Source organism: Colobus angolensis, unplaced genomic scaffold, assembly GCF_000951035.1.
Source record: "Colobus angolensis palliatus isolate OR3802 unplaced genomic scaffold, Cang.pa_1.0 Scaffold61, whole genome shotgun sequence".
In the NCBI taxonomy this organism is placed as follows: Eukaryota; Metazoa; Chordata; class Mammalia; order Primates; family Cercopithecidae; genus Colobus; species Colobus angolensis.
In genome coordinates this window covers 7,387,384-7,413,390 of record NW_012119710.1, presented here as the reverse complement: position 1 = coordinate 7,413,390, position 26,007 = coordinate 7,387,384, and the positions used below count along the sequence as shown (strand labels likewise).

At 37.8% G+C, this 26,007-nt stretch overlaps 1 protein-coding gene across 1 annotated transcript; it reads left to right on the top strand.

Annotated features, from left to right (window-relative positions):
• The first annotated feature begins 1,514 nt into the window (after positions 1-1,514).
• On the top strand, positions 1,515-26,007 carry GLYAT (glycine-N-acyltransferase). The gene is made up of 6 exons (XM_011963482.1): positions 1,515-1,691; positions 9,815-9,910; positions 19,318-19,425; positions 21,882-22,008; positions 23,995-24,166; positions 24,588-26,007. The coding sequence occupies exons 2-6, from the start codon at positions 9,830-9,832 to the stop codon at positions 24,988-24,990; spliced, it is 891 nt and encodes a 296-aa protein (XP_011818872.1). The 5' UTR covers positions 1,515-1,691; positions 9,815-9,829; the 3' UTR covers positions 24,991-26,007.

Below are 26,007 nucleotides of genomic sequence, written 5' to 3'. Positions count from 1 at the left end.
ATCTCTCGGCAGAAACTCTACAAGCCAGGAGAGAGTGGGGGCCAATATTCAACATTCTTAAAGAAAAGAATTTTAAACCCAGAATTTCATATCCAGCTAAACAAAGTTTCATAAGTAAAGGAGGAGTAAAATCCTTTACAGATAAGCAAATGATTAGAGATTTTGTCACCACCAGGCCTGCCTTACAAGAGACCCTGAAGGAAGTACTAAACATGGAAAGGAACAACAGGTACCAGCCATTGCAAAAACATGCCAAAATGTAAAGACCATCGATGCTAGGAAGAAACTGCATCAACTAATGAGCAAAATAACCAGTTAATATCATAATGGCAGGATCAAGTTCACACATAACAATATTAACCTTAAATGTAAATGGACTAAATGAGAGACACCACTGAATCCTGGTCTGTTGCCTGACTGTGTGAGTGTAGGAGCTAAAGGAGACAGAATAGGAGGGGTCTGGTTTCTGGGCTTGGGATAAAGGAGTGTTTTGTTGCAGTTAGATATATCCTTTGTGAGACATGAACCCTACTGGAGTCAAGAGATCCACTGGGTTAATAAATGATAGAACAATCTCGGTGGCCTTGAAGAAAGAGTAATGGAAGACTATAATGACTTCAACCCCAGGAGAAAAGATGGAGAATTAATGTTCTAAGAGTGGCAGGGCTCCTAGACAGTACAGAGAAAAATATGTGCAAACTTGCTCTGTGCTGATCCATTGAGTGAAGGAACACACACGATTTTCGTCCCTCTATCTCAACCTAGCCTCTTGTGTCCCTGCTCCTCTGATTAGCGTGTACGTTCCTCCCTCTACAATAAAGATATTGACTAACCTGGGAATGAGGTGATGAGAACAAGGACCTGGAGAGTGTCAAACTCCCCATGTTGGCTGTTTTACACAGTGGAGTTGAGACTCAAATTATCTTTGCTATGAACCCTCCCTTCTTTTCTGAGCAAGTGGAAAGTAGAGTAGTGAGGACTTCAGAGTGAAAAAGCTCTGGGCTTAACATCTAACCAGTTCAACCATGCTGAGCTCAAGGGTCCTCCTCTGTAAGACTAAGAAGTGCCCACATTGAATCATTGTCAGAATGTTTTGCTGCAGCTTCAAAACGGGCATGGGAGGGGACACAGCTTGTCTTTCAAAAGGAAGATTCTAACAGCTTTTGTCACTTCATGCAAGTAATTTGCTGTTTTATTGCATTCTGCAAATCAGACCTCATTCATATCTTTCCCACTGCCTTGCTTCTATTACAGATACTTGAATGGGCAAGAGGTGAGGGTACTGCCTACATAATCTGACCCTCCTTCCAGTAGCTGGCCTGTTGGTTTCACACAGCTTTGGTTTTCATAGTAATTCCACGACCTGCGAGGACAAAAAGCATTGTATGTTTTAAAAAAAAGCTCAGGGGCATACAGACAGCTTCTCAACCATGCAGAGCCAATTCCTTCAACACGGGCCTTTGAGGTGCAGGGCTGAATTCCACTAGAATTGACACCAGATATTTTTTGCCAGCCTAGTACAAGGTCCACATGACAAACCAAAGCTCAGAAATTTCTGGAGGAGGTGTATCAAAACTTACTCTGCGAGACTCTGCCGAACCGACTGCATCAGGGAGAAATTTCATCTCCCAGAAGGGTGCGTGCGGCTCATCATTTCTTCCTGGAAACATCTGCAGAGACTTGCTTTTCAGGTAAGGACTCCTTACTAAGTATCAGATACACAGGATGAACAAGTCTAGAGAGCTAATGTACAGCATGAGAACTATAGTTAATAGAATTGCATTGTATATGGGATTCAGGCTACATGAGTGGGGTTATAGCTGCTCTTGCCACAAAAACAACAACAAAAATAAGTAACTACGTGAGGTAATAGATATATCAATTTGCTTCACAATGGTAACGATTTCACTACCTATATGTTCTCATAACATCATATTATAGACTTTAAATATCCACAATAAAATTTATTTTTAATGTAATTATTGCTTTGTGACACCTCTTTCACTTAAGTGAGTCAAATTAAAGTGCGCATGTTGTGTTATGTTCAGAATACGCAGGCAACTATGCTCAAGGAAAAGGAGTAACCTCCATTTAAGAAACACATATCTGACACGTATTTAATAAACGGCAGTTTGCTAGCTACCATGAAAATCCTTAGAAGTTTGTGCTCTGAACTAATACACGAATAAAGAAAGATTTGAGAGCTTCTTGGAAGCAGGTGGATGAATAGAATACTGAGTGTGTGGAGACACTGGAAACATTACTATATTTAATCCTGGTCACATTATAAGGGAGGCAGTTTTTTCCTTACACTGCTGATGAGAAGGTTGCTGCCCTGAAAGTGAGAGAGGAAATAAGTAGATCAATAAGACAATAACACAGACAAGATTTATTGTTTATTTAAATTATACAGAAAACAAATTTTACTTTAAAGATTTAATTTACAATCGTACTACCACCATTTACTTATTTATTCCTATTTGCCTTTGTTCTCTCTTAAATTTGAACTTTATGTGTTGCATGTGAACTGTTTTGTGTCCTATATTTTCTCATTTTATTTGAACACTCTCCCATGTGTCTATAAGTATTACATATTATGTCTGTATGCATTATGTTAATACCTTAGGGTTGCATCACTCTGTTGGATCATTTTATGCTATCTTCCCCTATTGAGGCAGATAGAGATTTTGTTCAGGACTTGCTTATGTTTGTGTGACTTTATAAAATTCTGTTTAGAGTTTTTGTTTTGTTTTGTATTTAGAGACCCTCTGTTACCCAGACTGGAGTGCAGTAGTATGAACATAACTCATTGTAACACTGAAATTGCTGTGGGCTCAACTGAGTCCAGGGTTGGATTCCACTGGAACTGACATCAGAATTTTTTGTCAACTTAGTACAAGGTCTGCATTACAAGCTACAACTCAGAAATTTCTGGAAGAGTTGTACCAAAACTCACCCTGTGAGACTGCGGTCAGATTATGTAGGCAATACTCTCTTACTCTCCTTCCCATTTAAGTACCTGCAGTAAAAGCAAGGTAGTGGGAAAGATCTGAATGAGGTCTGATTTGCAGAACACATTTTTTTCCCTACTTACACAAAACAGCAAATTACTTGCATGGAGTGGTGAAAACTGTTAGAATCTTCCCACCTTAGCCTCCTGAGTAGCTAAGGGCTACAGGTGTGTGCCACCATACCCAACTAATTTTTATTTTTGTAGAGGTTGTGGTCTTGCTGTGTTGACCAGGCTGGTCTCAAACTTTTGCCCTCAATTAATCCTCCCTCCTTGGCCTCTGAAAGTGCTGGAATTACAGGTAGAAGCCACGATGCTCAGCCTAGAGTTGTTTTCTTCTTTTAAATTGTTTTCTTTGGATGAATTTCCACTTCTGTAATAACTGGACCAGGATCAAAGATTCTGGAGTTTACGCCCAGTGCTGCCAGCTGCCGTGGTTGTGTCAGATTTCCTGGAAGAACCTCAGCCTCAGTAGCTTTCAGTTTGCCCCAGCCAAGCATGAGAGCCACACTTGGTTGTTAGTTTGTAAGTACATCCTTAGAGGGTGGTTCCAAACTTTACTCTTCAGAAAATACTGTAATATCACACCCCACAGACTTGACATTAAACTCTATTTTAACTCTACTTTATAACTTCCTTATGAGTTGCCTCTAGAGAAAAGACAAGATTAGCCTTTAGGAATGTTATGCTTTTATCATCCTAAGACCCTTAGATAAGAGATATGGTCTGGAGTTTTCTTCAAGATATAATGTAGTACAAAATAGCTGGAAACTTTTCTCATGTCCAGGATATATTATGCATTTAACATATATATGTTTACTGCATGAATACATTAATGTCTCTATACTTTTGGAAAGTGGAATGATTAGACAGACAAATTAATACAAGCATTTCATGTATTCAATCATTTGTTACTTATATATTGAGGGCCTACTATGTGCCAAATACTGTGATAAGAATTACTCATAAAAGAATAAGCAATATGAGCTTCTTGCCTCAGAAGAATTCAACATCTAGAAAACAAAATGAAATTTGACTTTAAAACATCATATTGAACAGCATAAATATATATGGTATTTGTCAATTGAAAGAAGAAAACTTTAACCCAAATAACAAGTTATAGAATTGAAATATGCATAAACACTTATGAGAGTACAGAAAAGGAAGTGACTTATTCAGCCAGACATAAGAGACAGTGAAAAGAGCACTAGGGATAATAGGCTGTACAGGTAAACTTGAAGGGGTAAGTGGAAGCTTAATTTAGAAGGCAGAGCTGAAGTAGGAAATTTCAAACTGAGAATAAACGTAGAAAGACCAGAGGAGCTAAGCAGACACTGTGTTGAAGAAATGCACTGTGGTCCTACGTGGTGGACAGTAGCAACAGAAGAGGCTAGAAGGGTAGACTAGAGTCAGACGGTAAAGGGAGAATCTATGGGCTAAGGTATTAAGATAGTTTCTTTTTATATATGTTCAGATGGGTAATTAGCCAGACCCTAGGGACTTTTCTTTTCTTTCTTTCTTTTCTTTTCTTCTCTCCTTCCTTCCTTCCTTTTTCTTTCTTTTTTTCTTTTTCTTTCCTTCTTTTTTTCTTTTTCTTTCTTGCTCTCTTTTGTCTCTCTCATCTCTCTGTTACTCTCTCAATGAAGCTCCACATTGGCCTCCTTAAGCTCCAAAACCTCAGTAAGCTCAATCAGTGAGAGTCCTTGTGCTCTGGTTAGATTCGATCTCCCTGAACTTCAACCTGAAAACTGCCATCAGATAATAAGCTGGTGCAATTCTAGGACTCACCTTTTCTGTTTTCCTTTTCTCAGAGGTCATAGTTCTGCATGTCCTGATGTTCAACATATGAAAATTGTTATTGTTTTAGGTGGACAGGTAAATTCAAGTTCTGTTGTCTTCTCTTGGCTGGAAGCACTGTTACTGGTAGTGAATTCTTATGGGTCTGCAGCAACCTGAATTCTCTCCTTAGAAGAAAGAATTCAACTGAGGGCATAAGGTGGAAGGAGAGACTAAGGCAAGTTTTAGAGCCAGAGTGAACATTTTTAAAAAAGCTTTAGCCGGGTGCAGTGGCTCACGCCTGTAATCCCAGCACTTTGTGAGGCTGAGGTGGGTGGATCATGAGGTCAGGGGTTTGAGACCAGCCTGACAAACATGGTGAAACCCCATCTCTACTAAAAATACAAGAATTAGCCAGGTGTGGTGTTGCGTGCCTGTAATCCCAGCTACTTTGAGGCAGGAAAATTGCTTGAACCTGGGAGGTGGAGGTTGCAGTGAGCCGAGATTGCACCCCTGCACACTGCACTCCAGTGTGGGTGACAGAGCGAGACTCCATCTCAAAAAAAAAAAAAAAAAAAAGGCTTTAGAGCAAGAAGGAAAAGAACTAAAGTGAACTTGGAAGAGGGCAAAGTGGGTGACCTGAGAGATCAGGTGAGTAGTTTGAACTTTTGCCTTGGAGTTTTATATGCTGGCATATTTCTGGGCTCTTATGTCCATTCTCCCCTGATTCTTCCCTTGTGGTGGGTTGTCCACATGTGCAGTGGCCTGCTAGCACTTGCGAGGTGAGCATGTGCTGTGTGTTTACTGGAATTATATGCGTGCTCATTTAAGGTGTTCTTCCTTTACCAATCAAATGTCCCTAGAAGGTCACATACCAATGAAACTTCACCATTTTATCCCTGAATGCATATGCTTGAGTCCACTCACCCAACTCCTGAGATCTTATTAGGAAGCTGCTGATCACAGGTTTTAGGTTCTCTATCTATTGAGAGACTGCCTTTGGCTGGCACTGGCTGTAACCAATTATTATTTTAGAAAGTCAATTAACCACCACCTGATCATCATCTGATGGTTGCCTGACATTTCTTGGGGTGAGTGGAGCCCTCATGACTTGGATACATTATGCTGCTAACATACTTCGGTGCTGCATGACTTGGATATGTTCACCAGTGGTAAGACACCTCTACACCTCGCCTACTTCAGATGGAGACATTCAACCCCTGTACAAAATTTTCTTCTCCCTTTTCACTCTCGTGCTTACTAACCAATCCCAGGAACAATTCCTGTCAGCCGCAAGTGGCTCTGCTCCCCGTGATTGATCTCTCGGTTCACCCTGATAGGTGGCTCATGGGAGTGGGAAGGACCTTCGAGCCTGCACTGAGTAGAAGTGAGGAACTAATGGCCCTCCTGAACAGGAGGTTTGTGAGAGTGATAGGGCTAAAGCCTAAAAGTGCAATGCCTGGGATTTCCTCTGCTTTTTCAACTAAAAATGACTCTTTCACAAGAAGCTGCACCCTCTATCTCCTGCTTTCTCTGTGTGATCTGAAATTGTCTTGCACACCTACCAAACTGTCTGGCTTGAAGACAAGTCTGACTCTTCTTTCACGTCACATGCCACGTGACGTCTTAAACACACACTTCCTGTTATTCATGCACCCATGGCTCTTACTGCATTCATGCAGCAGCAAAGGTATGAGCTCCCTTGCAGATCTCCCCTGAAATTTATACATGTTTTTATCCTACGAGCTCGGATGATCTCCAACCCGCTCCCTACCTGTTGGCACATTGCCAAAAAAAAAAAAGACACTAATTGAAACCCGAGCTCTGCCAGTGCCTTATGACTTAACATATGCTTTTTGTTCCTGTTACAACCCAGAGCTAAGTTTTTCTGGTGTTTTTGAAACAGTTTGCCTTCCTGCATAGGGCTGACACTTTAAGGATCTCACTTCCTTCCTTTTTTTTTTTAAGTCAGCACCTCTTTAGGGGAGGGGAAATTCTTCCTTTATCATTTGCAAGTTCTTGCCCTAAGTCCCAAGTCCTCCAGAGGTTTCCTCCTTTGTGTTGAGGGCAACAAAACATTGCCCTCTCAAATCCAAGGGTTGCTGTTTCTGTAAGCATACGAAGACTTTTCATGAGTGTTCTTCTCGCTTCCTCCTACTTCCTCCTGTAGTCTCCATTTCTCTAATCACTCCTACTCCCTTCTCAATATGCATCAAGACCTTCAAGGTCATATTTAAAGGGAGGGAAGTCCAGCCCTCTTATGGCAGTTAACTGAAAAGCAGGCTTGTCTTCTACTTAAGGAACATACAAAATGATAATCTGAGAAAAGAGATAATCATTTTTATTTTTTGCTTGAATGCTTTGAGCAAGAATCACTATAAAGTCATGGAGACAAGGATATAGGCCAGCCCGGCAAGTGCAAGAGACCCATACGACAGAGAGGAAGGTTGGTCCCAGGCTAACAGATTACTATTAGAACAGAGATAAAGATAAGGTTAGAGGTACAGGGTAACACCAGTTCATTCCAGAACCCCAAGGATGAACAGGAGGCCTACTGTTCACTCCAGTGTCTCCTGTGTTCTCAAGTGGGCAATCGTAACGAGATAGGACCAAGGGTAAGGGTACATGGTAAGACCAGTTAATCCAGAACCTTAAGGATGATGGGGATGCCCCTCTCAGGATAACAGGAAAGTAAGAAGGGACACATTCTTTCCCTTTTTCTTTTCTTTTTCTCCTCTGTTTTCTCTTCATAGATGGGTAATCATCTCCATAAAACGGGTTATGACACGCAGATATATACCCCCAAACTAGGAAAAGTCTGAGTCCCCAAAACCTTAAAACAAAACAAAAAAACTAGTTTCTCTTTGTAATACTTGGCCTAAAAATGAAATGAGAGAAAATTACAAAAGTCAATCTTGGAACCCAGTGCCCTTATGCAGGAAATTCTCAAATTAGCCTTCTCAGTCTTTTATAACCAAGATCAGGACAAGCAGAACAGGGCTAAGAAAAAGGAGAAATGCAGGAACCAGAGGCAAGGATATTGTCCTCTCAATATTCAAGAGTCACCCTTCTACAGGGGACCCCTAGGTTGCCCATCAGTGAGACATGACAGAATCAAAATCCTGCCCCTTGAACCTGGCTGGATACTACTGCCCTAATGGCTAGCAAGAGGCCAAATCCACAGAACAACCACTGCTACTGCTCTGTCAGCAGGAAGCCGTTATAGAAGACTGACTTTTGTCTATTTTCCCCAAAGAATTGGGGTCTTGAACTCATGGTGGGGGAAATGTTACACTAGGTAGCTAGTCAGGCATACATAGGGCAGGAGAAGGCTCCACATCCCACACCCCACACCCAGATATATCAGGCAACCATCAGGTGATGGTCCAGTGGTTAACTGTCTCTCTAAAATAAAAATTGGTGACAGCAAGTGCCAGCCAAAGTTAGTCTCCAGATACATAGAAAAAACCTGAAAACGGTGATCAGCAGTTTCCTGACAAGACCTCAGGAGATGGGCAAGTGGGCTTAAGCATGTGCATTCAGAGGCAAAATGGCAGAGTTTTACTATCATATGACCTTCTAGGGACATTCAACTGCTAAGGGAGAATGTCTCAAGTTAGGATGCATACAACTCCATGCTCACACTACACATGCTCACCTCTCACATGCTAGCAGGCCTCTGCACATGTGCACAGCCCACTCCCATGGGAAGAATCAGGGGAGAATGGACACAAGACCCCAGAAGTATGCCTACATATAAAACCCAGTCAAAAGGTCCAACTGCACACTTGATCTCTCAGGTCGTCCACTTGGCCCCTTTCCAAATGCACTTTACTTCTTTTCCTTCCTGCTCTCATGCGTTTTAATAAACATTTACTCCTGCTCCAAAACTTGCCTTGGTCTCTCTTTCTGCCTTCTGCCCCTCGGTCAAATTCTTTCTGTTGAGGAGACAAGAATTGAGGTTGCTGCAGACCTGTACAGATGCACCACCAGTAACAGCAACAGTCTTTTCACTGATGTTCTAAAATCATGAGATTACCTAATTATAGAATCATGCACCAGACCAGTTTTAATGCAACACCCTCTCATAGCCCTACCTTCACTTAGAATTTACTTGGCTCTCTTCCAAATATCGCAGTTCTAAAACAGAACACAGTGACACAGCATCTTTCTTCATTTTTCAGGTAGTTGTGATGTTCTGGAATGTTTAGGTAATCCCAATTTGACGCAGCTAGTCAAATATGTAAAAATGCTATTTTTATATTACCTAGTAATTTCTACAAAATGTACCACAGATCCTAGTTTAAGGCTTAGAGATGGAATTAGCTTCCAAGTGTGAGGCTTGGTGAGAGTACAAGTTTTGAATATGACCCAGTAATAATTTTTGAAAGGTTAATTGTTTATATTTAGACCATGTCAGAATGCCCTTTATTAAAATGCCTGTATAAAAACATCATGCAATATATAGGACTTTGGTTCAAGTGGAGAGAAAGAAGAAAAGGAAGAGGAGGAAAAGAGGAGTGGTGGTAGTAATCGAATAAATAACAAATGTTCAGTGCTTACTGTAAGACCGACACTCTACTAAGCACATTGCAGGTATTCATTCCTTTAATCCTCACAAAAATTCTGAGTGACATAGTGCTATTATCCCATCTACCTTTGAGGAAACCAAAGTACAGAGAGACTAAATAACTTTCCCAAGTTTACACAACTCATTCTCAGAGGAGTCAGGAGAATCACTGATAGCAACTAAAATTCAAAAGATATTATGTGTATTTAAAAATGTGCTTTTTAACCTAAAGTGAAACTAATGGATGGAATTCATCAGAGGGTAAGAAAAAAGACCTGAAAAACTCAGAGAAAGATCCTTGAGTTTTCCACCAGTCTCATCTTCTCTTGGATTTGCTGAGGACCGCAGTTGAAAGGCACTAAAGAAAAACCTGGTCGTTAATACAGAACTTGCTACTCTTGTTGCAGAATCTCCTCTAGCTTTTCTCACTCCTGTATGTTCCTTGGTTGTCTTCCTAGGCTAAGGTATCCTCCATGATGTTACCATTACAAGGTGCCCAGATGCTGCAGATGCTGGAGAAATCCTTGAGGAAGAGCCTCCCAGCATCCTTAAAGGTGATAATGGAAAATTCTGAGAGGAGTAAAGACAAACTTACCGTGAAAGAGGAGGGAAAGGGATTGACATTTATGATGCACCTATTTTGAGCCAGGCACTATTTCATGTTTTCTCTCATTTAGTTTGCTTTACCTCTCTACAAGATGTTTACTACCATGTCCATGTTGCTGATAAGAAAATGAAGACTCAGTTAACTAATTTTCTCAGAATACTGCAAATACTGAGTTGCAATGCAATGATATGAACATAGTTATGCCTTAGTCTAAACACTACCTTTTGCTCTGTGCTGACTCAAAAAATTACTTCCTTGCTCCTTTCCAAGAAGCATTTAATAATAACACTTGAAATTTGCCCAGAGTTCTACAAAGTTGGCTGAGGCTGCATATTAATGTTTAACTTGTTTATTACAAAAGGACACTTGCCAGTGAGAGGTTAACCAGAATGAGTCTTCTTTGAAATAACAGATCAATTTATATTTTAATGTAAATTTCCCAATTGCTCTGAATTTAAGGCATGTCGAGTTACTCTAGGGCTAGCTCCCAGTATCTCTCTTAACCTGGTATTAATAATTAGAGGTCTCAGAATTAAATAAAACATATTTATATGTTTTATATATATATGTTTTACATATATATATAATATATATGTAAATGCCTACATCCAGAATTATGCAAGAGCAGTTCCAATGACAGAGTCAGATTCTTGTCTGTGTATATATATATTTAGCAATCAAATGGATATGGCTCACTCCAATGGAACTCAAGTACAATTGTTCATGTGTATGTGTGTGTGTATCTCTTTAGTGGACAATTATTTTTACATTTGTATTGTTTTGGAAGACATTCCTATATAGTGCATACATTTCAGATAAATACATTCAAATTACCCATTCCCTAAATGATTTGCTATTCCCTTCTTTCAGTATAAAGGAGAAAATATTAGCATTCTTTTATTTGTGATTATATAGTTTGATTTTCATTCATTAGAGATGAATTAACGAGACAACAAGCCTTATTCTTTATTTATTAACAACACAATATGGCTTCAAGTAAACTAATCCAAATCTAAAGTTACCCACCTTTCAGCTCCTACTAACATTAATCAAAATTACCTAATATTTAAGTGCCTTCACACGACAATCTTTATGATCCAAACAACCTCCCAGAGAGACAGAGTATTTTTCTTGGAAGGCATATTAGTTAGACACTGTATGTATACTTACTTGAGGTATTTTTATGATTAGTGGCTACTTTTAAAAATTCTCTAGGCTAAACATTTTTTTCAATACACTGTGATGTAGAATTTTCTGCCTTAAATTTCTCCTTATTCCTTGTGTTAAGTGGATCCTAAACATTTTGAGAAAACTCTAGATGTTTCCCACTGATTCCTTCTTGGAGCCCCTCTGTGGTGAGATAAGGAAGCCCTCATGACTCCTCCTTTTCATGAGGAAATAGCATTCCTCCTCTTTGGTTGCATACTAAAAGACATACATTTTCCCCTAATGGAACTCTAAAATTTTTTATGCCACTTGCTTTTGATGGAGGTGTATAACCTAGAATTCACTATTACTCAACCATTAATAGAGGCCTAGTTAAGAAAATGTCCATCCATTCTTCTGAGTGTTAGATATAAAATGCATAAAGATGTCCACTACAACTGATTCAACTGATAACAGCTGCCTCACCATGTTCTGTTCACTAGTGTGAAAGGAAAATATCTTGGGCCACCAAAATCACTAAAGAAAACTCAAGCTGGAAACTGCTTAGGGCAAACTTGCCTCCCATTCTATTTATTCAAAGTTGCTAAGATAGATGCATATCTGATTGCCTCTCTGGAAAGGCTAATCAGAAACTCAAAAGAACAAACTGTTTGTGTCTCACATATCTGTGACCTGAAAGCTTTCTCCCTGCTTCAAGTCTTCCTGCCATTGCTTCAAAATGTCCCTTGTTTCAGTATGTCCCACCTTTCCAAACCGAACCAATGTACTTCTTATGTGTATTGATTGAGGTCTCATAGCTCCCTAAAATATATAAAACCAAGTTGTGCCCTGACCTCCTTGTGCACATGTCATCAGGACTTCCTGAGGCTGTGTCAGGGGCACATCCTCAACCTTGGCAAAATAAACTTTCCAAATTAACTGAGACCTGTCACTGATTTTCAGGGTTCAGATTTTGGTAACCATGGGGGGATTCTGAGTGGAGATGCCCTGACCTTTGACAAATCTCCTATCGGTCCTTGGTACCAGTATGGCTACCTTTATGGCTCAAACTAATACGACAATTTGCTGAGGTCTGCAAGCACCCCCTCCAGAGAATCCCTGATCTCCCCTGATCTGGTCAAATTATAAACTTTATTTATTCCTAATTAGATGGGGAGAAAGGTCTCTTTGAAGAGGAACCTCTATTTTACTTTTTAAGACGACTAAAGTTAGCATTTAACAACTACCTAGTGTTAATTTCTGCTTACACTTACAGTGCTCAGAAATCATATAATTTGTGTGATCATTGTTAGTTCTGCTTAACATTTTTGTTCTTTGTATTTTTCTTGGTCAAATCGAAAGGAGAACCCTAAATTATGAGGAGCAAGACCTCTGATGTGGGAGGAAAATGGCTAGCAAAAGAAAAAAAAAGATTTTGAATTTTAACTATTAAAGCGGCTTTATTTACATTATAAGGCCACCTTTTTGCCAGCCAGACCAAACTGAAAGAGCAATGGCTGTACTTCTGAAAAAGCAGCATTTTGTCTTAACTGAAATATTGTAATAAGATTTTTAAAAAAAAATGTAAGGAGCTCATTTGTTAAAAGTCAGCTTAATTAAAAAGCTAACATCCAAGATGTATGTGTGTATGTGTTCATGTGTGCATGTTTGTATTTGGAAGGCCTTCATGTTTTTATTTTTTGTTTATTTTTCTCTCCTAAGACCTTGTCTATTTTTGTGCAAAAGATTTTTTTTTATTTGCTTCTTAGTTGACTGAATTCTGTTTTCACCTGATTTTTTTAAACTAAAATAGTTATTGCAACAAAGGCTACTTGGGTATTTAAGAAAAAAATGAAGTTTACTTTTATTTTTAATTTAGCTAAAAGAAAAAGAAAAACAACTTCTTCTAGCATCACCAGACTTTTTCTCTCTGAACCTTATGATGTAAATTTTACTATTTGATTTTCACCTGAGTTGTTTCCTTTAATGTGCAAATTTAAGGCTATTTATCTGACAGCTTCCTAGGGTTTTGAAACAGGTTGCCAAGAATCTGAAATTCCAAGATAGAAAAAAAAAGGGGCAGGGGTCTTTATAAATCTATAAAATGTACTTCCATCGGCATGTCTAATTCATCTTTATATGTATTTATGTGTTGTGTACAAAATATTTCACTACTGAAAATATATAAAGCAGCTCTAATTAATCAACTTAAAGAAAAAATAAAAGTGCTTAAATTAGATACTAAAAAAGAAAAGACTAGTCAAATGCTTTTTCAAGTTTATGTAACTTAAATAAAAATCTTTAATAAATAAGCTAGCTTTAAAATTTTTGGTAAAGTAATAGTAGAAATGTCTTAAGAATTCCCAGCATACATTTTGTTTGCATTTATTAATCAAGCAAATTTCATACTTATCCCTGCCAAATACTATAAGGTGTCAATGTTTGGCATAGGGGTTACATAACTATAAACCCAGTCCCAAACAGGATGATCATTGCTTGTGTAATTTTTAATAAATAAAACATTGATATGAGTTTAATGAAAATAACTGCATCTTTAATTTAGTAAGATTACCATAACTTCTAATCCTGTGGGTTTAGGCAGTCTGGTCCACAGTCAATAAGGAGGTTTCTTTGGGGAAAAGACTGTTAATCTCTTTGTTTCAAAGCTAAACTATAAACCAAGTTCCTCCCAAAGTTAATTAGGCCTACGTCCAGGAATGAATGAGGACAGCTTGGAGGTTAAAAGCAAGATGGAGTCAGTTAGGTCAAATCTGTTTTCACTGTCTCAGTTATGATTTTGCAATGGTACTTTTATAAATTTAAATCATGAATATCACAGTTTTCATAAATAATCCAGGTAAACAATTAAAATAATTGGGGTAATGTAATGGGATAAATATTTGTAAGCAAACTGGTCATAATTTAGCATATGAAATTATATTAAATTAAATAATACACATTTCCTTAGTTGGGTATCTTCCCATAAAAGTATATTGTAGGAAAATATTCTTGCTAAAAAGCAAACAAAAAAAAAGTGCCTTTTTTTTTTTTTTAAAAAGAGGTGAACAAGTTTTTTTTCCAATTCAAAGGTTATTTAAAGTTTAGGCTGGGCTCGGTGGCTCAAGCCTGTAATCCCAGCACTTTGGGAGGCCGAGATGGGCGGATCACGAGGTCAGGAGATCGAGACCATCCTGGCTAACACAGTGAAACCCCGTCTCTACTAAAAAATACAAAAAACTAGCCAGGCGACGTGGCGGGCGCCTGTGGTCCCAGCTACTCGGGAGGCTGAGGCAGGAGAATGGCGTAAACCCGGGAGGCGGAGCTTGCAGTGAGCTGAGATCCGGCCACTGCACTCCAGCCCGGGCGACAGAGCGAGACTCCATCTCAAAAAAAAAAAAACAAAAAACAAAAGTTTATATATAAAACAAGGTAAAAGGGACTAGGACTAAAAAAAGATATAAAAAAGCTATTTTTAAAAGAAGGGTTTTTTAGGTAAAAAATAAAAAAGCTTAAAGAGAGATAATTTTATGTAAGACAGAATCTTGTGTGGTAAATTTAATCCTAAAATAAAATAAGTAGTTGTTTAAAAAGGAGGGATGTTCAGGACAAACCAAAAAGTCCAAGCATGTCATGAACAATCGGTGTAAGTCACAATAAGAGGATTTATGTATTAAAAAAGTTTATATAATCAAGTTGTCATATTATTAAGTTTTCATTTGCTTAGAAAAAAAGTGAGATAAAATCTTTTTAATTAAGATTATTACATCCACGTATCTTCCTGTATATGCTTTTAAAGTCCTTGTAACATTGAATCACAGAATTTTAACTCCTGCGTCTATAAAGAATACCAAGTCCTGCTAAATTTTAAACACTGACAGCAATTAAAGCCTCATCTTCAGGCCCTGTAGAAAATGCCAATCAAAATAAACTGCATTCCTGAGACACTGGGCAATAAATTAAAGCTATTCAACTCCTCAAGGCCCAGGGACTATTGTGAAGGAGCTGGGCATGTAAGAGTATAATGGCTGATTTTGAAAGACAAAATAAGTTTAGCTTCTGTATAAATTAATCATTAATGTCAAAGGAACATTGATGAAAAACCAGAATATAGACCCCTGTGTCAGATTAACAAGGTTTTCTTGAAGCATTAACTGACTCCTTAATAAAGGTTATGAGGTTCAAGGAAGTTACATTTTATAATCCAGATTAAATTTTATAGACTGTTTACAAATTTTGAAAAACAAATGTAATTGGCTTCATGCTGTTTTTATTAGGATGTCTTACTAAGAAAATTAAATTTCCTCTCTCAAAACATGAAGGTTTTCACTGCTTTTTGAAGTCTTTGACTTTCACTTTGGTTAAATAAATGACTTCACAATGACCTGTAATCCTATTTTGTAATTTCAAGTGTTTTAAACTTATATTTGACAAACTTTCCAAAATTGAATTATAAATTATGTCTTTTTCTGACCTAATTCTTTAAGATAGTAGGTTCCCCTAAGTCCAAAAATGACACAATTTGGCTTATTTGGTACAAAAATTATACAGAAGGCATTGCCAAATATGAAATGGTGTTTGGTTTTCTTTGGGCTGTATTTGTACAAATATGTTATTGGTATGTGTTCCAAAATTATGGGAAACTCCTGTAATTATCATATAATTTAGTATAATCAGTAACAATCATATTGTGTGCCACAGGGGTAAGACATTTTCTTGTCAGTTGTGTCTTTTGACTATGGCTGCCTTAAACCTTTTTTTAATCCATGGAAAATTGTTATCTTGTTTTGGTGCTCTTTAGAAGGTGGTTTTATAATCAGCTATAAAACTCCAACAGGTGCTCTTAAATGCAAGTTTCTGATAACTTTGGAGATTGCAACATCACAATAGAGAAAAAACTTTCAGGACTCATAGAGAGATAAAATGTTAATGAGTATCAAACAAAACAAAATAGGAATTAACTACATGGACTGAACCAATCTTTTTAACATTTTATTTAAAATATTTGCTGATCCTTTGTTTTTCAGAGTCTTAAAACTTTTCTTTTGAGCTACTGACAGCTTTTAACAATTTAGTATACTCCTATGAACAAACTTTGGAGCATATTTGTTTCTCTCTACCAGATTTCTCCAGAATTTGGAAATTGTGAGTATTCCTAACTTATGGCAATACATTTATTTGTATAAGTGCAATAAGAATCTGTTTTCATTTCTGGCCGGGCGCGGTGGCTCAAGCCTGTAATCCCAGCACTTTGGGAGGCCGAGACGGACGGATCATGATGTCAGGAGATCGAGACCATCCTGGCTAACACAGTGAAACTCCATCTCTACTAAAAAAATACAAAAATCTAGCCAGGCGAGGTGGCGGGCGCCTGTACTCCCAGCTACTCAGGAGGCTGAGGCAGGAGAATGGCGTAAAACCTGGGAGGCGGAGCTTGCAGTAAGCTGAGATCTGGCTACTGCACTCCAGCCTGGGCGACAGAGCGAGACTCCGTCTCAAAAAAAAAAAAAAAAAAAAAAATCTGTTTTCATTTCTAACAGGAAACAATTGGAGAAATTGGTTATTTTATTATTTTATGAAGACTTTAACTGCTTTTCTTTAAGAAATCAAACTTGACTTATGGAGTTAATAAAGCCCTTGAGAAAAAAATGGCCTTATATTTTGTGTACGCAGTCCCTGTACAGGGTTTCTGAGTGTGGTAAGTAAAGAATGTCACTTTCTGACAGGCACAGAAGCCCCAGGTTTAATGTGGAACCTCAAGAGGAGAAGAAATTCATTCAACTCATAGGTATTTGATGGCACAAATTCATGGCTAGGCTTTGCTTTAAAAAGTCTGATCTGAGATTCCTCCTATGGAACAAAGTTTCATCAATGCCAATTTAAAAACCTATATAAAAATAATTATTCTTGCTGCACTGTATACAAATAATTAGGCCAAGTATAATAAAGCAAACTAGTCCTACCATAATTTGTTTTTAGTAAAAACGGGAAACTGGAGAGAGAAAAAAATCTATATTTCAAAGCTATAGTACACCTGTTGTTAGATTCTAGTTTTGCCTGATGTTATTTTTCAATTTTTATTATTTTCTACAATTTGAAATGAATTCTATTTTTCTTGGCTACAAGTCTTCAAAATAATGTTTTAAATTTATTTTTCTTCTCTTTTTTCATTTGTCCAAATTTGAAGTCACTGAAAACTAAGCTGTGCTTTCTTAAAACCCTACAAACTGAAGCCAAACAACTTAAACTTCAGAAAAAAGTAACAGCAACCTATTTACATACATAAGCCACTTTTAAAGCTGCCTATTAATATATGAATTTTAGAGTAATGCGGCCTATATCTATTTTTCCAGGATTGTTCTTTTGTTTGTTGTTGTTTTTTCTCCCTTTCACTGCTGTTTTCTCTTCACAGGACATGAGACTTCACAATCTGCTAAAAATGAGCTTTTGGGACCTACCCATCTAGAAATAAACTGTCCTAGCCATAAGACATTAAATGAAACCTGAGACCAGAGGCTCATTTTATTGTAAAATGCTTTCTCCGAAAGACTATACAAAAAAAAAGGGGCAGGGGATATGAAAGGAAAATATCTTGGGCCCCCCAACCCCTAAAGAAAACCTAATGTGGAAACTGCTTAGGGCAAACTTGTCTCCCATTCTATTCAAAGTTACTAAGATAGATGCATATCTGATTGCCTCCTTTGGAAAGGCTAATCAGGAACTCAAAAGCATGCAACATTTGTGTCTCACCTATCTGTGACCTGAAAGCTTCTTCCCCGTTTCAAGTATTCGTGCCCTTGCTTCAAGATGTCCCACTTTTCCAAACTGAACCAGTGTATTTCTTATATATAATGATTGAGGTATCATATCTCCCTAAAATGTGTAAAACCAAGCTGTACCCCAGTCACCTTGGGCATGTGTCATCAGGACTTCCCAAGGCTGTTTCACGGGTGTACACTCAATCTTGGCAAAATAAACTTTCTAAATTAACTGAGACTTGTCTTAGATTATCTGGGTTCACACTAGGTTCGGGTTCAGTTGGACTAAAAAGGAGTTTTAATAAATTAGGCCACAACAATAAGAAAAAAATAACAGTTTCACATATTTTCATATTTTGCAATGGATGTTGTAGTGTAAATACATTTTAACAGGGCCCAGGTACAGATGTGTAAAAATGTAACCATTATATTTTGCCAAAACTGTACTAAATTTCTATATTAAGCCTCCACTCATAGCTGAAAACAGAATTAATTCAGATAAACTCAGACTTAGTCACTTTAGAAATTTTTTCACCTTCATTCTCTAGTCTGACATCAGTAGTTCATGTGGGATAGGGGGCAGTTGGAGGGAAATATACTGGTATAGTTCTATCATCTATCCTTGATGGAAAGCATTCAAGTGCACAGCACCTTTTTGGTGTATTTCCATGCTGGTATCAGCTGAAGCTTCATGTTCACAATGGTCATGAGATCTATGCTGACATCTACTACTGCATACCACAACCCCAAAATCATAAGGACACTTACTGTCTGTGGGGTTTACTCTCACTCATTCTCACATCCTACCCTCTCTTGCACCCCTCTCTCTCATTAATTTGTCCAACAGGGCAGCTGTGGGGATCTAAGACTGGATCCAGGCTAGGGTTCCCCAAGCTTATTCTCTTGAGCAATAGGCTATAGTCTCTGCTGACTGATGAGAATTCAGTTAAGCTCTCCAGAGAGTTATATGGAAACAATGCTAAAGAGTTTTAAACATGTATATAGCCTTTAAACCAGCAATTACTCTTCTGGATATTTTAAGAAAATGTTAGGTAAGTATGCAAAGATTCCTGTGAAAGAACATTCTATAAAGAATTATTTATTTAAGTGAAAAGTTGAAAACAGTATGTTTGTGAATAGAGAAATAGGTACACAATATGTTCAGTGATGAAAAATAGCAAATATCAGTAATTTTATTATTGAACAAAAATATGTTTAATCTAAAGGCTCTGGTGGACAAGTGACCTGATTTTAATACAGTGGTTGTCTGCCCTCTGTGTGTACAGATAAAAAAAATAGCACACAGAGATTGTTTGACCTAGATTCTCCATTTGGCTACTTTGTATCATAAAATGTCATGATTTTATAGAAATAATTATTGTCCTAATCAAGCAAGAAACTTTGCTGTCTTTTTCTAATAAACCAACCCTCTCAATTTCTTGGGATCCTGCAGGTTTATGGAACCGTCTTTCACATAAACCATGGAAATCCGTTCAATCTGAAGGCTGTGGTGGACAAGTGGCCTGATTTTAATACAGTGGTTGTCTGCCCTCAGGAGCAGGTAAGGTTTCATGTATGAATATTCTTCTACATTTATATTAGCTGTGTGCCTATTACATTCTTAGCGATATGGTAGAGCCAGGGCATACAGAAGTAAATCATAGTGGTAGTCAACAAGTCCCCATCCTCAAGAAGCTCAGAGTCTGGAAGACAAGATAGATCAACAGACAAATTAAAATTCCGTGTGAACTATACGAGAACAGAAGATAAACAGGATACAGAAATAGGCCAAGTAAAACCTGATTACATTATGGAAGTCAAAGGTGAGGCTACCAGATAAGTTCAATACACTTCTTGGTGGCGATGTCATCTGAACTGGATTTTGTGGGAAAAATATGTTTTTTGTCAGGATTACAAGGAAAAGTGGACATTCTAACCAGGGAAAACAGCAAGGGCACAGATATGAAGTTGTAAAAAAGGGCAATGGGTTAGAGTGACTATTGTATTAGTTCGTTCTCATGCTACTAATAAAGGCATATCAGAGACAGGGTAATTTATAAAGGAAAGAGATTTAATTGACTCACAGTACAGCATGTCTGGGAAGGCCTCAGGAAACTTACAGTCCTGACAGAAGGGGAAGCAAACATGACCTTCTTCACATGGTGGCAGGAGAAAGAATGACAGCTGAGAAAATGGTGAAGCCCCTTATAAAACCATCAGATCTCATGAAAACTTACTATCACAAAGACAGGGTGGGGGAAACCACCCCCATGATTCAATTATCTCCATCTGGTCCTTCCGATTACACGTGGGGATTATAAGAACAATAATTAAAGTTGAGATTTGGGTGGGGACACAGCCAAACCCTATCAACTACAAAAAGCAAAACTATAATGCTAGAACTTCTATACACATTTGAGGAAACACTTAAAAATTATTGAAACTAAACAATCAACACATTTCAAGATAAAAATGCATAAGCTTATTTCAAAACATCAGAAAACACAAATATACTTTTAATACTAATAAAGTTATTTTAAAATCACTTTGTTGTGGGAACACTTAAAGTCTACTCTCTTAGCAATTTTAAAGAATAGAATACATTGTTATTAACTATAGTTACCAAGTTGTACAATATATCTCTTGAACTTATTCCTCCTATTATAACTATTATAACTGAAGTTTCATATCTTTTGACTAACAATTTCCTATTTCCTCTACTTTCCCCCACCTCACCTGCTGATAACTACCATTCTACTCTCTACTTCTATGAGTTCAACTTTTCTACATTCTACATACAAAGGAGATCATGAGGTACCTGCCTTGCTGTGTTTGGCTTATTTCACTTAGTATAATGTCCTCCAGGTTCAACATACGTGAAGCAATAAATATGCTAATTACCCTGATTTAGCCATTTCAAAATGTATACATATTTCAACACAACATATTGTTCATAAATATATACATTTATTTGCCAATCAAAATTTAAAAATAAACAGTATATGAAATGAATAAATTTATGGTATGAAAACTAAACCAAAATAAAATTATTTGATATTTTAAATGTAGTCTTAGGCAACAAAATGTGTCAGTGGTATCATTGCTGACTTGTATGTTTTTTGTGCAACATTTTCCAACTTTTTAAAAAGTTTTTTAATTCTTTTATAATTATAGTTGTGGTAATATTTTCATCCACCTTCTTCCTATAAATAATTGTATCTGTCATTTACTAATTTGAGGAGTTGTTTCTGAGTAAGTGGATTGTTTGTTTCTCTGGAACTGCAATTGGTTTAACCGTTATATTTTTCAAAGAAGGCATTTCGAATTGGTTTTTAATCTTCTTTGGTATCAATATCAGGTTTCATACTGCCATGGTCATAGTTTGTGTATTCTGCAAGTATTTGAACTGTAGTAAAATTTATTCTTCCAACATAAGCTTTCCCTTGTCAATTGACTCTCTCTTCCTCCTGTTGAGGATGATGGTGGTAAGAAGAATGCTTTCTAAATGGTTATGTCTTTTATTTGAAATTTTAACGTGTTATATGGATAATGAATAGTATTGTTCTGGAATTTTCCAATATAAATTGAATAGTTGAATCTTTGATCTTTATCTCATTATTTAAATAATTCAGAAATAATTATATGCATATAAACCCACAGTTAGATAAAAGAAATAAGTTCTAATGTTTGACATAGGGTGACTATAGTTAACAGCAATGTATTGTATATTTCAAAGTAGATTGAAGGAGGACTTGAAATATTCTCAACACATAAAAATAATAAATATTCTGGGGGATGAAAACTGTGACTTGATCATTAAACATTCTATTCACATAACAGAATATTACACATACCCCATAAATTTTTACAAATATTATGTATCAATAAAAAAGAAATAATTGTGATATACCAATAAAACTACCAATATTTTATTACTTAGAAATATCACAGTATAAAATTATATGTAATCATAAAATATAAGGATGTGTTTTATTTCCTTTTTCCTAATGATAACAGGATATGACAGATGACCTTGATCACTATACCAATACTTACCAAATCTACTCCAAAGACCCCCAAAACTGTCAGGAATTCCTTGGATCACCAGAACTCATCAATTGGAAACAGCATTTACAGATTCAAAGTAAGAGGAATGGGATGTGTGCTGACTCACTTATGTGTCCTGAGCAAGTTTTCATGTGACTTACACCTCCTTCCTCCAAGCTCCAGACTCCCAGCCTGCTGTCAGTTTTGTTACTGTGTGGTAACTATACCTGTAAATGGTGGTGGACAGTGTGGGAAACCCTAAAATTTGCAAAGAATGGGCTTCATAAAGGGAACCAGAGTATAATTCCTTGGTACTAAGGATTTATGACACATTTTGCAGCTGTATCCAGACCTTTTAAGGTGATTGGATGCTGAAGAAGAGCCTTCCCTCTGGCCTTCTATTCTGGTAATAAAAATGACAGCTTATTTGGCCATAGAATACTTCCCAGATCACCCAAAAGAACTGTCATGGTTCCAACTATGGTCTCTGGAGATTCCCTAGGATGGTATTTGACTGTTACTTGCAGTGTAATCTTAGTTAAGTGATTTAACCTCTCTGAGATTATGTTCATCATATATAAAAATGAGGAAAATAATGTTACCTAACACACAAGGCACTGAAAAGATTCAATGAAGGTGACTAGGAAATGCTTAGCATGATACTTGGACATGTTAGTTAACATTTGCTGCATAGCAAACCTAATAATTCTGTGAATCAACCATTTGGGCTGAACTTTGCAAGGCAGTTCTTCCACTGGTGTCATCTGGGTTTACTCGTGTAGCTGTAGTCGATGGGTGGACCATGGCTGATTGCTCTTACATGGCCTCACTCACATGCCTGAATGAGAGTTCTGTTGTCAGTTCATGACAGCTGGTGACTGTGGTGATAGCATGATGGCAACATGTATCTTTAGCAGACTGGCCCAGGCCTATCTTAATGGTATTGGTCTTAATGTAATTGGTCTTACCCAGGAGCAAAAACAAAGGGAAAGCCCCAATGGAGCAGGCACTTTTAAGCCTCTCCTTGCATTAAATTTGTTCTTTCTATTGATGAAAGTCGGTCAATGTGGCCAAGGTAAGTTGCCATGGAGGAGGGGACTATCCTGGGGAATGGATACCATGAGATATGGGCAAATCATGGGTCATTGCCTCATATTACTACACTAGGAATGTAGCTTAGTAGATGTTAGCTACCAGTTTTTAAATTTATCTAGTAGGATTATCAAAACTACACAATTACACAGCCCAGAAAATGTGGTTCCAGTGCAGATACTGCTGTTAATAACACAAGCGTAATTGAATCCATCCCTAAGCATGTTTTCACTTAGGTAAAACAGAAAAAATTACACAAATCCTTACTGTTTGAAACGCTTGTTCCCTGGTGCTGTAAAGAAATAGCACTTGAACATAAATTTAATTTCCTCAGCAAGGTCATTTTTACTTTCTGCAGAAAGGGTACACTCACCAGCAGTTTTGCCATGAGAGTACACTGAACAAAGGAGACAGGGTTATTTATAATCTGACATGTCCACCCTACTGCTATGTCTGGTTTCCATTGGCTGCAATGGGACCTCACATTCTGTAGTTGTCCCAGTTGACTAGCAAATTAAAAAAAAGAGGTAAAAGCAGAGGAGAACGAAGGAAGCAGGAAGTAACCTGTGGAATGCTGAGAAAGGTAAAAACATCTCCAAATAAGGAAGAGGAACAGGCTATGACCTAATGCTTACTTGGACCAGTATAAGCATGCCAGGGTAAATATTTAGGCTAAACTGTGGGAGCTAAGAACACAAAGTACATTGATTTCTTTATTATCTTCTGGCAGATATCTAAGAATGCTAGCACAGGTCTTTGAAGAAAGTTTGCTTCTAAGAGAAGTTACTATGTATTCTTAGATGGGGAGGGAAGTCTTTTCGAAGAGGAATCTTCACTTTTTACATTACTATGTGACAGGGGCCATAGTGGTAGCACCAAGCCCAGAACCAAGATTTTATGATACTAAATCCTAGACACTTCTTACTCCATGGCAGAACTTCACTCTAGAATATACCTAAACCATTACATCTCTGTTTATCCTACCATTTAGGTTCACAGCCCAGCCTGAATGAGGCTATACAAAATCTTGCAGCCATTAAGTCCTTCAAAGTCAAACACACACAAAACATTCTCTATATGGCATCCGAAACAGCCAAGGAACTGGCTCCTTTCCTACTGGAATCAAAGACTTTATCTCCCAGTGGTGGCAAACCCAAGGCCATGTGAGTTTGATAAAATCCACTGTATGCCACTCACAGCTCTCAAGCAACCTCCCAACTTCTCTCTCTGCATTCACTCTGGCCTTCCTACAATCAATGTTGTACAAAGAAATCAGAATTATATTTTTAAAAAATTTAACTCAGAACATGTTTCTCCCCTGCTTAAAAGACTCTACCATCTCCCTTCTCATCTAGAATAAATCAGGTCTCTGGCTACCACTTGGACCTTTATTGCCCTTCCTGCTTGCTTTCTCCAACAACTCTGACCTTCACTCTGTTCCTCTTTCATCACAAGCTCATCTATATTCCAGGACTTCACATTTGTTATTTCTTCTGTCTACTCTGTCTCTCAAGACAATAGAGGTCACAGCAAATACAAACCTTTATACTAATGGATTTTGTTTTCTCCTTGGACCCTCCATAGCAACCAAGAGATGTTTAAACTCTCATCCATGGATGTTACCCATGCTCACTTGGTGAATAAATTCTGGTCTTTTGGTGGTAATGAGAGGAGCCAGAGATTCATTGAGCGCTGCATTCAGACCTTTCCCACCAGGTGTCTCCTGGGGCCTGAGGGAACCCCTGTGTGCTGGAATCTAATGGACCAGACTGGAGAGATGAGAATGGCAGGCACCTTGCCTGAATACCGGTCCCAGGGCCTTGTGACTTATGTCATCTACGACCACGCCCAGAATTTGGCCAAACTTGGCTTTCCTGTCTATTCTCATGTAGACTACAGCAATGAAGCTATGCAAAAAATGAGTTACACACTGCAACATGCTTCCATTCCCAGAAGCTGGAACCAGTGGAGCTGTGTGCCTCTGTGATGCCAATCCTGAACATAAGACAGCGTTGGGCAGGTCTGGGCATGTAATTGGAGGAGTGGATGGTGGATGAAAAGAAAGAATAAATTGTAATCAGCAGTAAGGGAGTGGGCACTGTTTGGGCTCTGGTGAAGCAGTGTGACGTTCAACAGGATCGCCATGGTCCCTGCATTCACAGGTTTTTCAGTGGGAAGCAGGCCCAGGTCCTCTTACATTTAACCTATGCAGTTTAGCTCCCCACATTTCCAGGACCTCTATGACACTTCATCAGATGCATATTGCTCCAAATTATTTCTCCTGGAATCCCTGGTTCCTCGGTTGCAAGACCCTTGCCAGTTTTTCTGGGAGCTAGGAAAAGGTGAATAGTATTTTTCTGAGCACTGTGATTTCTTTCTTTCCCTTTCTAAAGTCTTTCCCTTGTGGTCAACAAGTGGACTCTCCTTAATAGGTCTTTAGAGATTATCCTCTCCTGTTATTGCTACTTTATAGGTACATTAAATATACTAGACACAAATATATATGGGATATTAGGCTAAATACAGTATACATGATATAGCAGGGAATGTTACTAGAAGAAATACCAACTGATAATATCCTATCCTCTCCCAGCTCCTATTACAGGAAAAAAGATCCAATGTTATTTCTAAGGATGAGCTTCCAAAACCCACCACAACTCTTAAATAATAAAGTTTTGTGTTTGATTGTATACAATTTTTATTGTGTTTGTTCAAGCTAAGTGGTTCATCATGGTGGGAGCATGAAAGGAATGAGTGTATGAAAAGGGGAAGATGGGAGCACCTTGACCCGGGGATGTGATTGTTTATTGAGGAGAGATAGGAGTTAAAGGGAGAGAAGACAGCATGAATACATGCTTGTCCAGTTAACCTCAGCACATTACTAATCTTAGTTTGTTCCTGCTGTAACAAAATACCTGAGACTGGGTAATTTATAAATAACAGTGTCTGAAATTATTTGTTTATTTAAAATAATTATAAAATAATTAAAAATTTATTTATCACA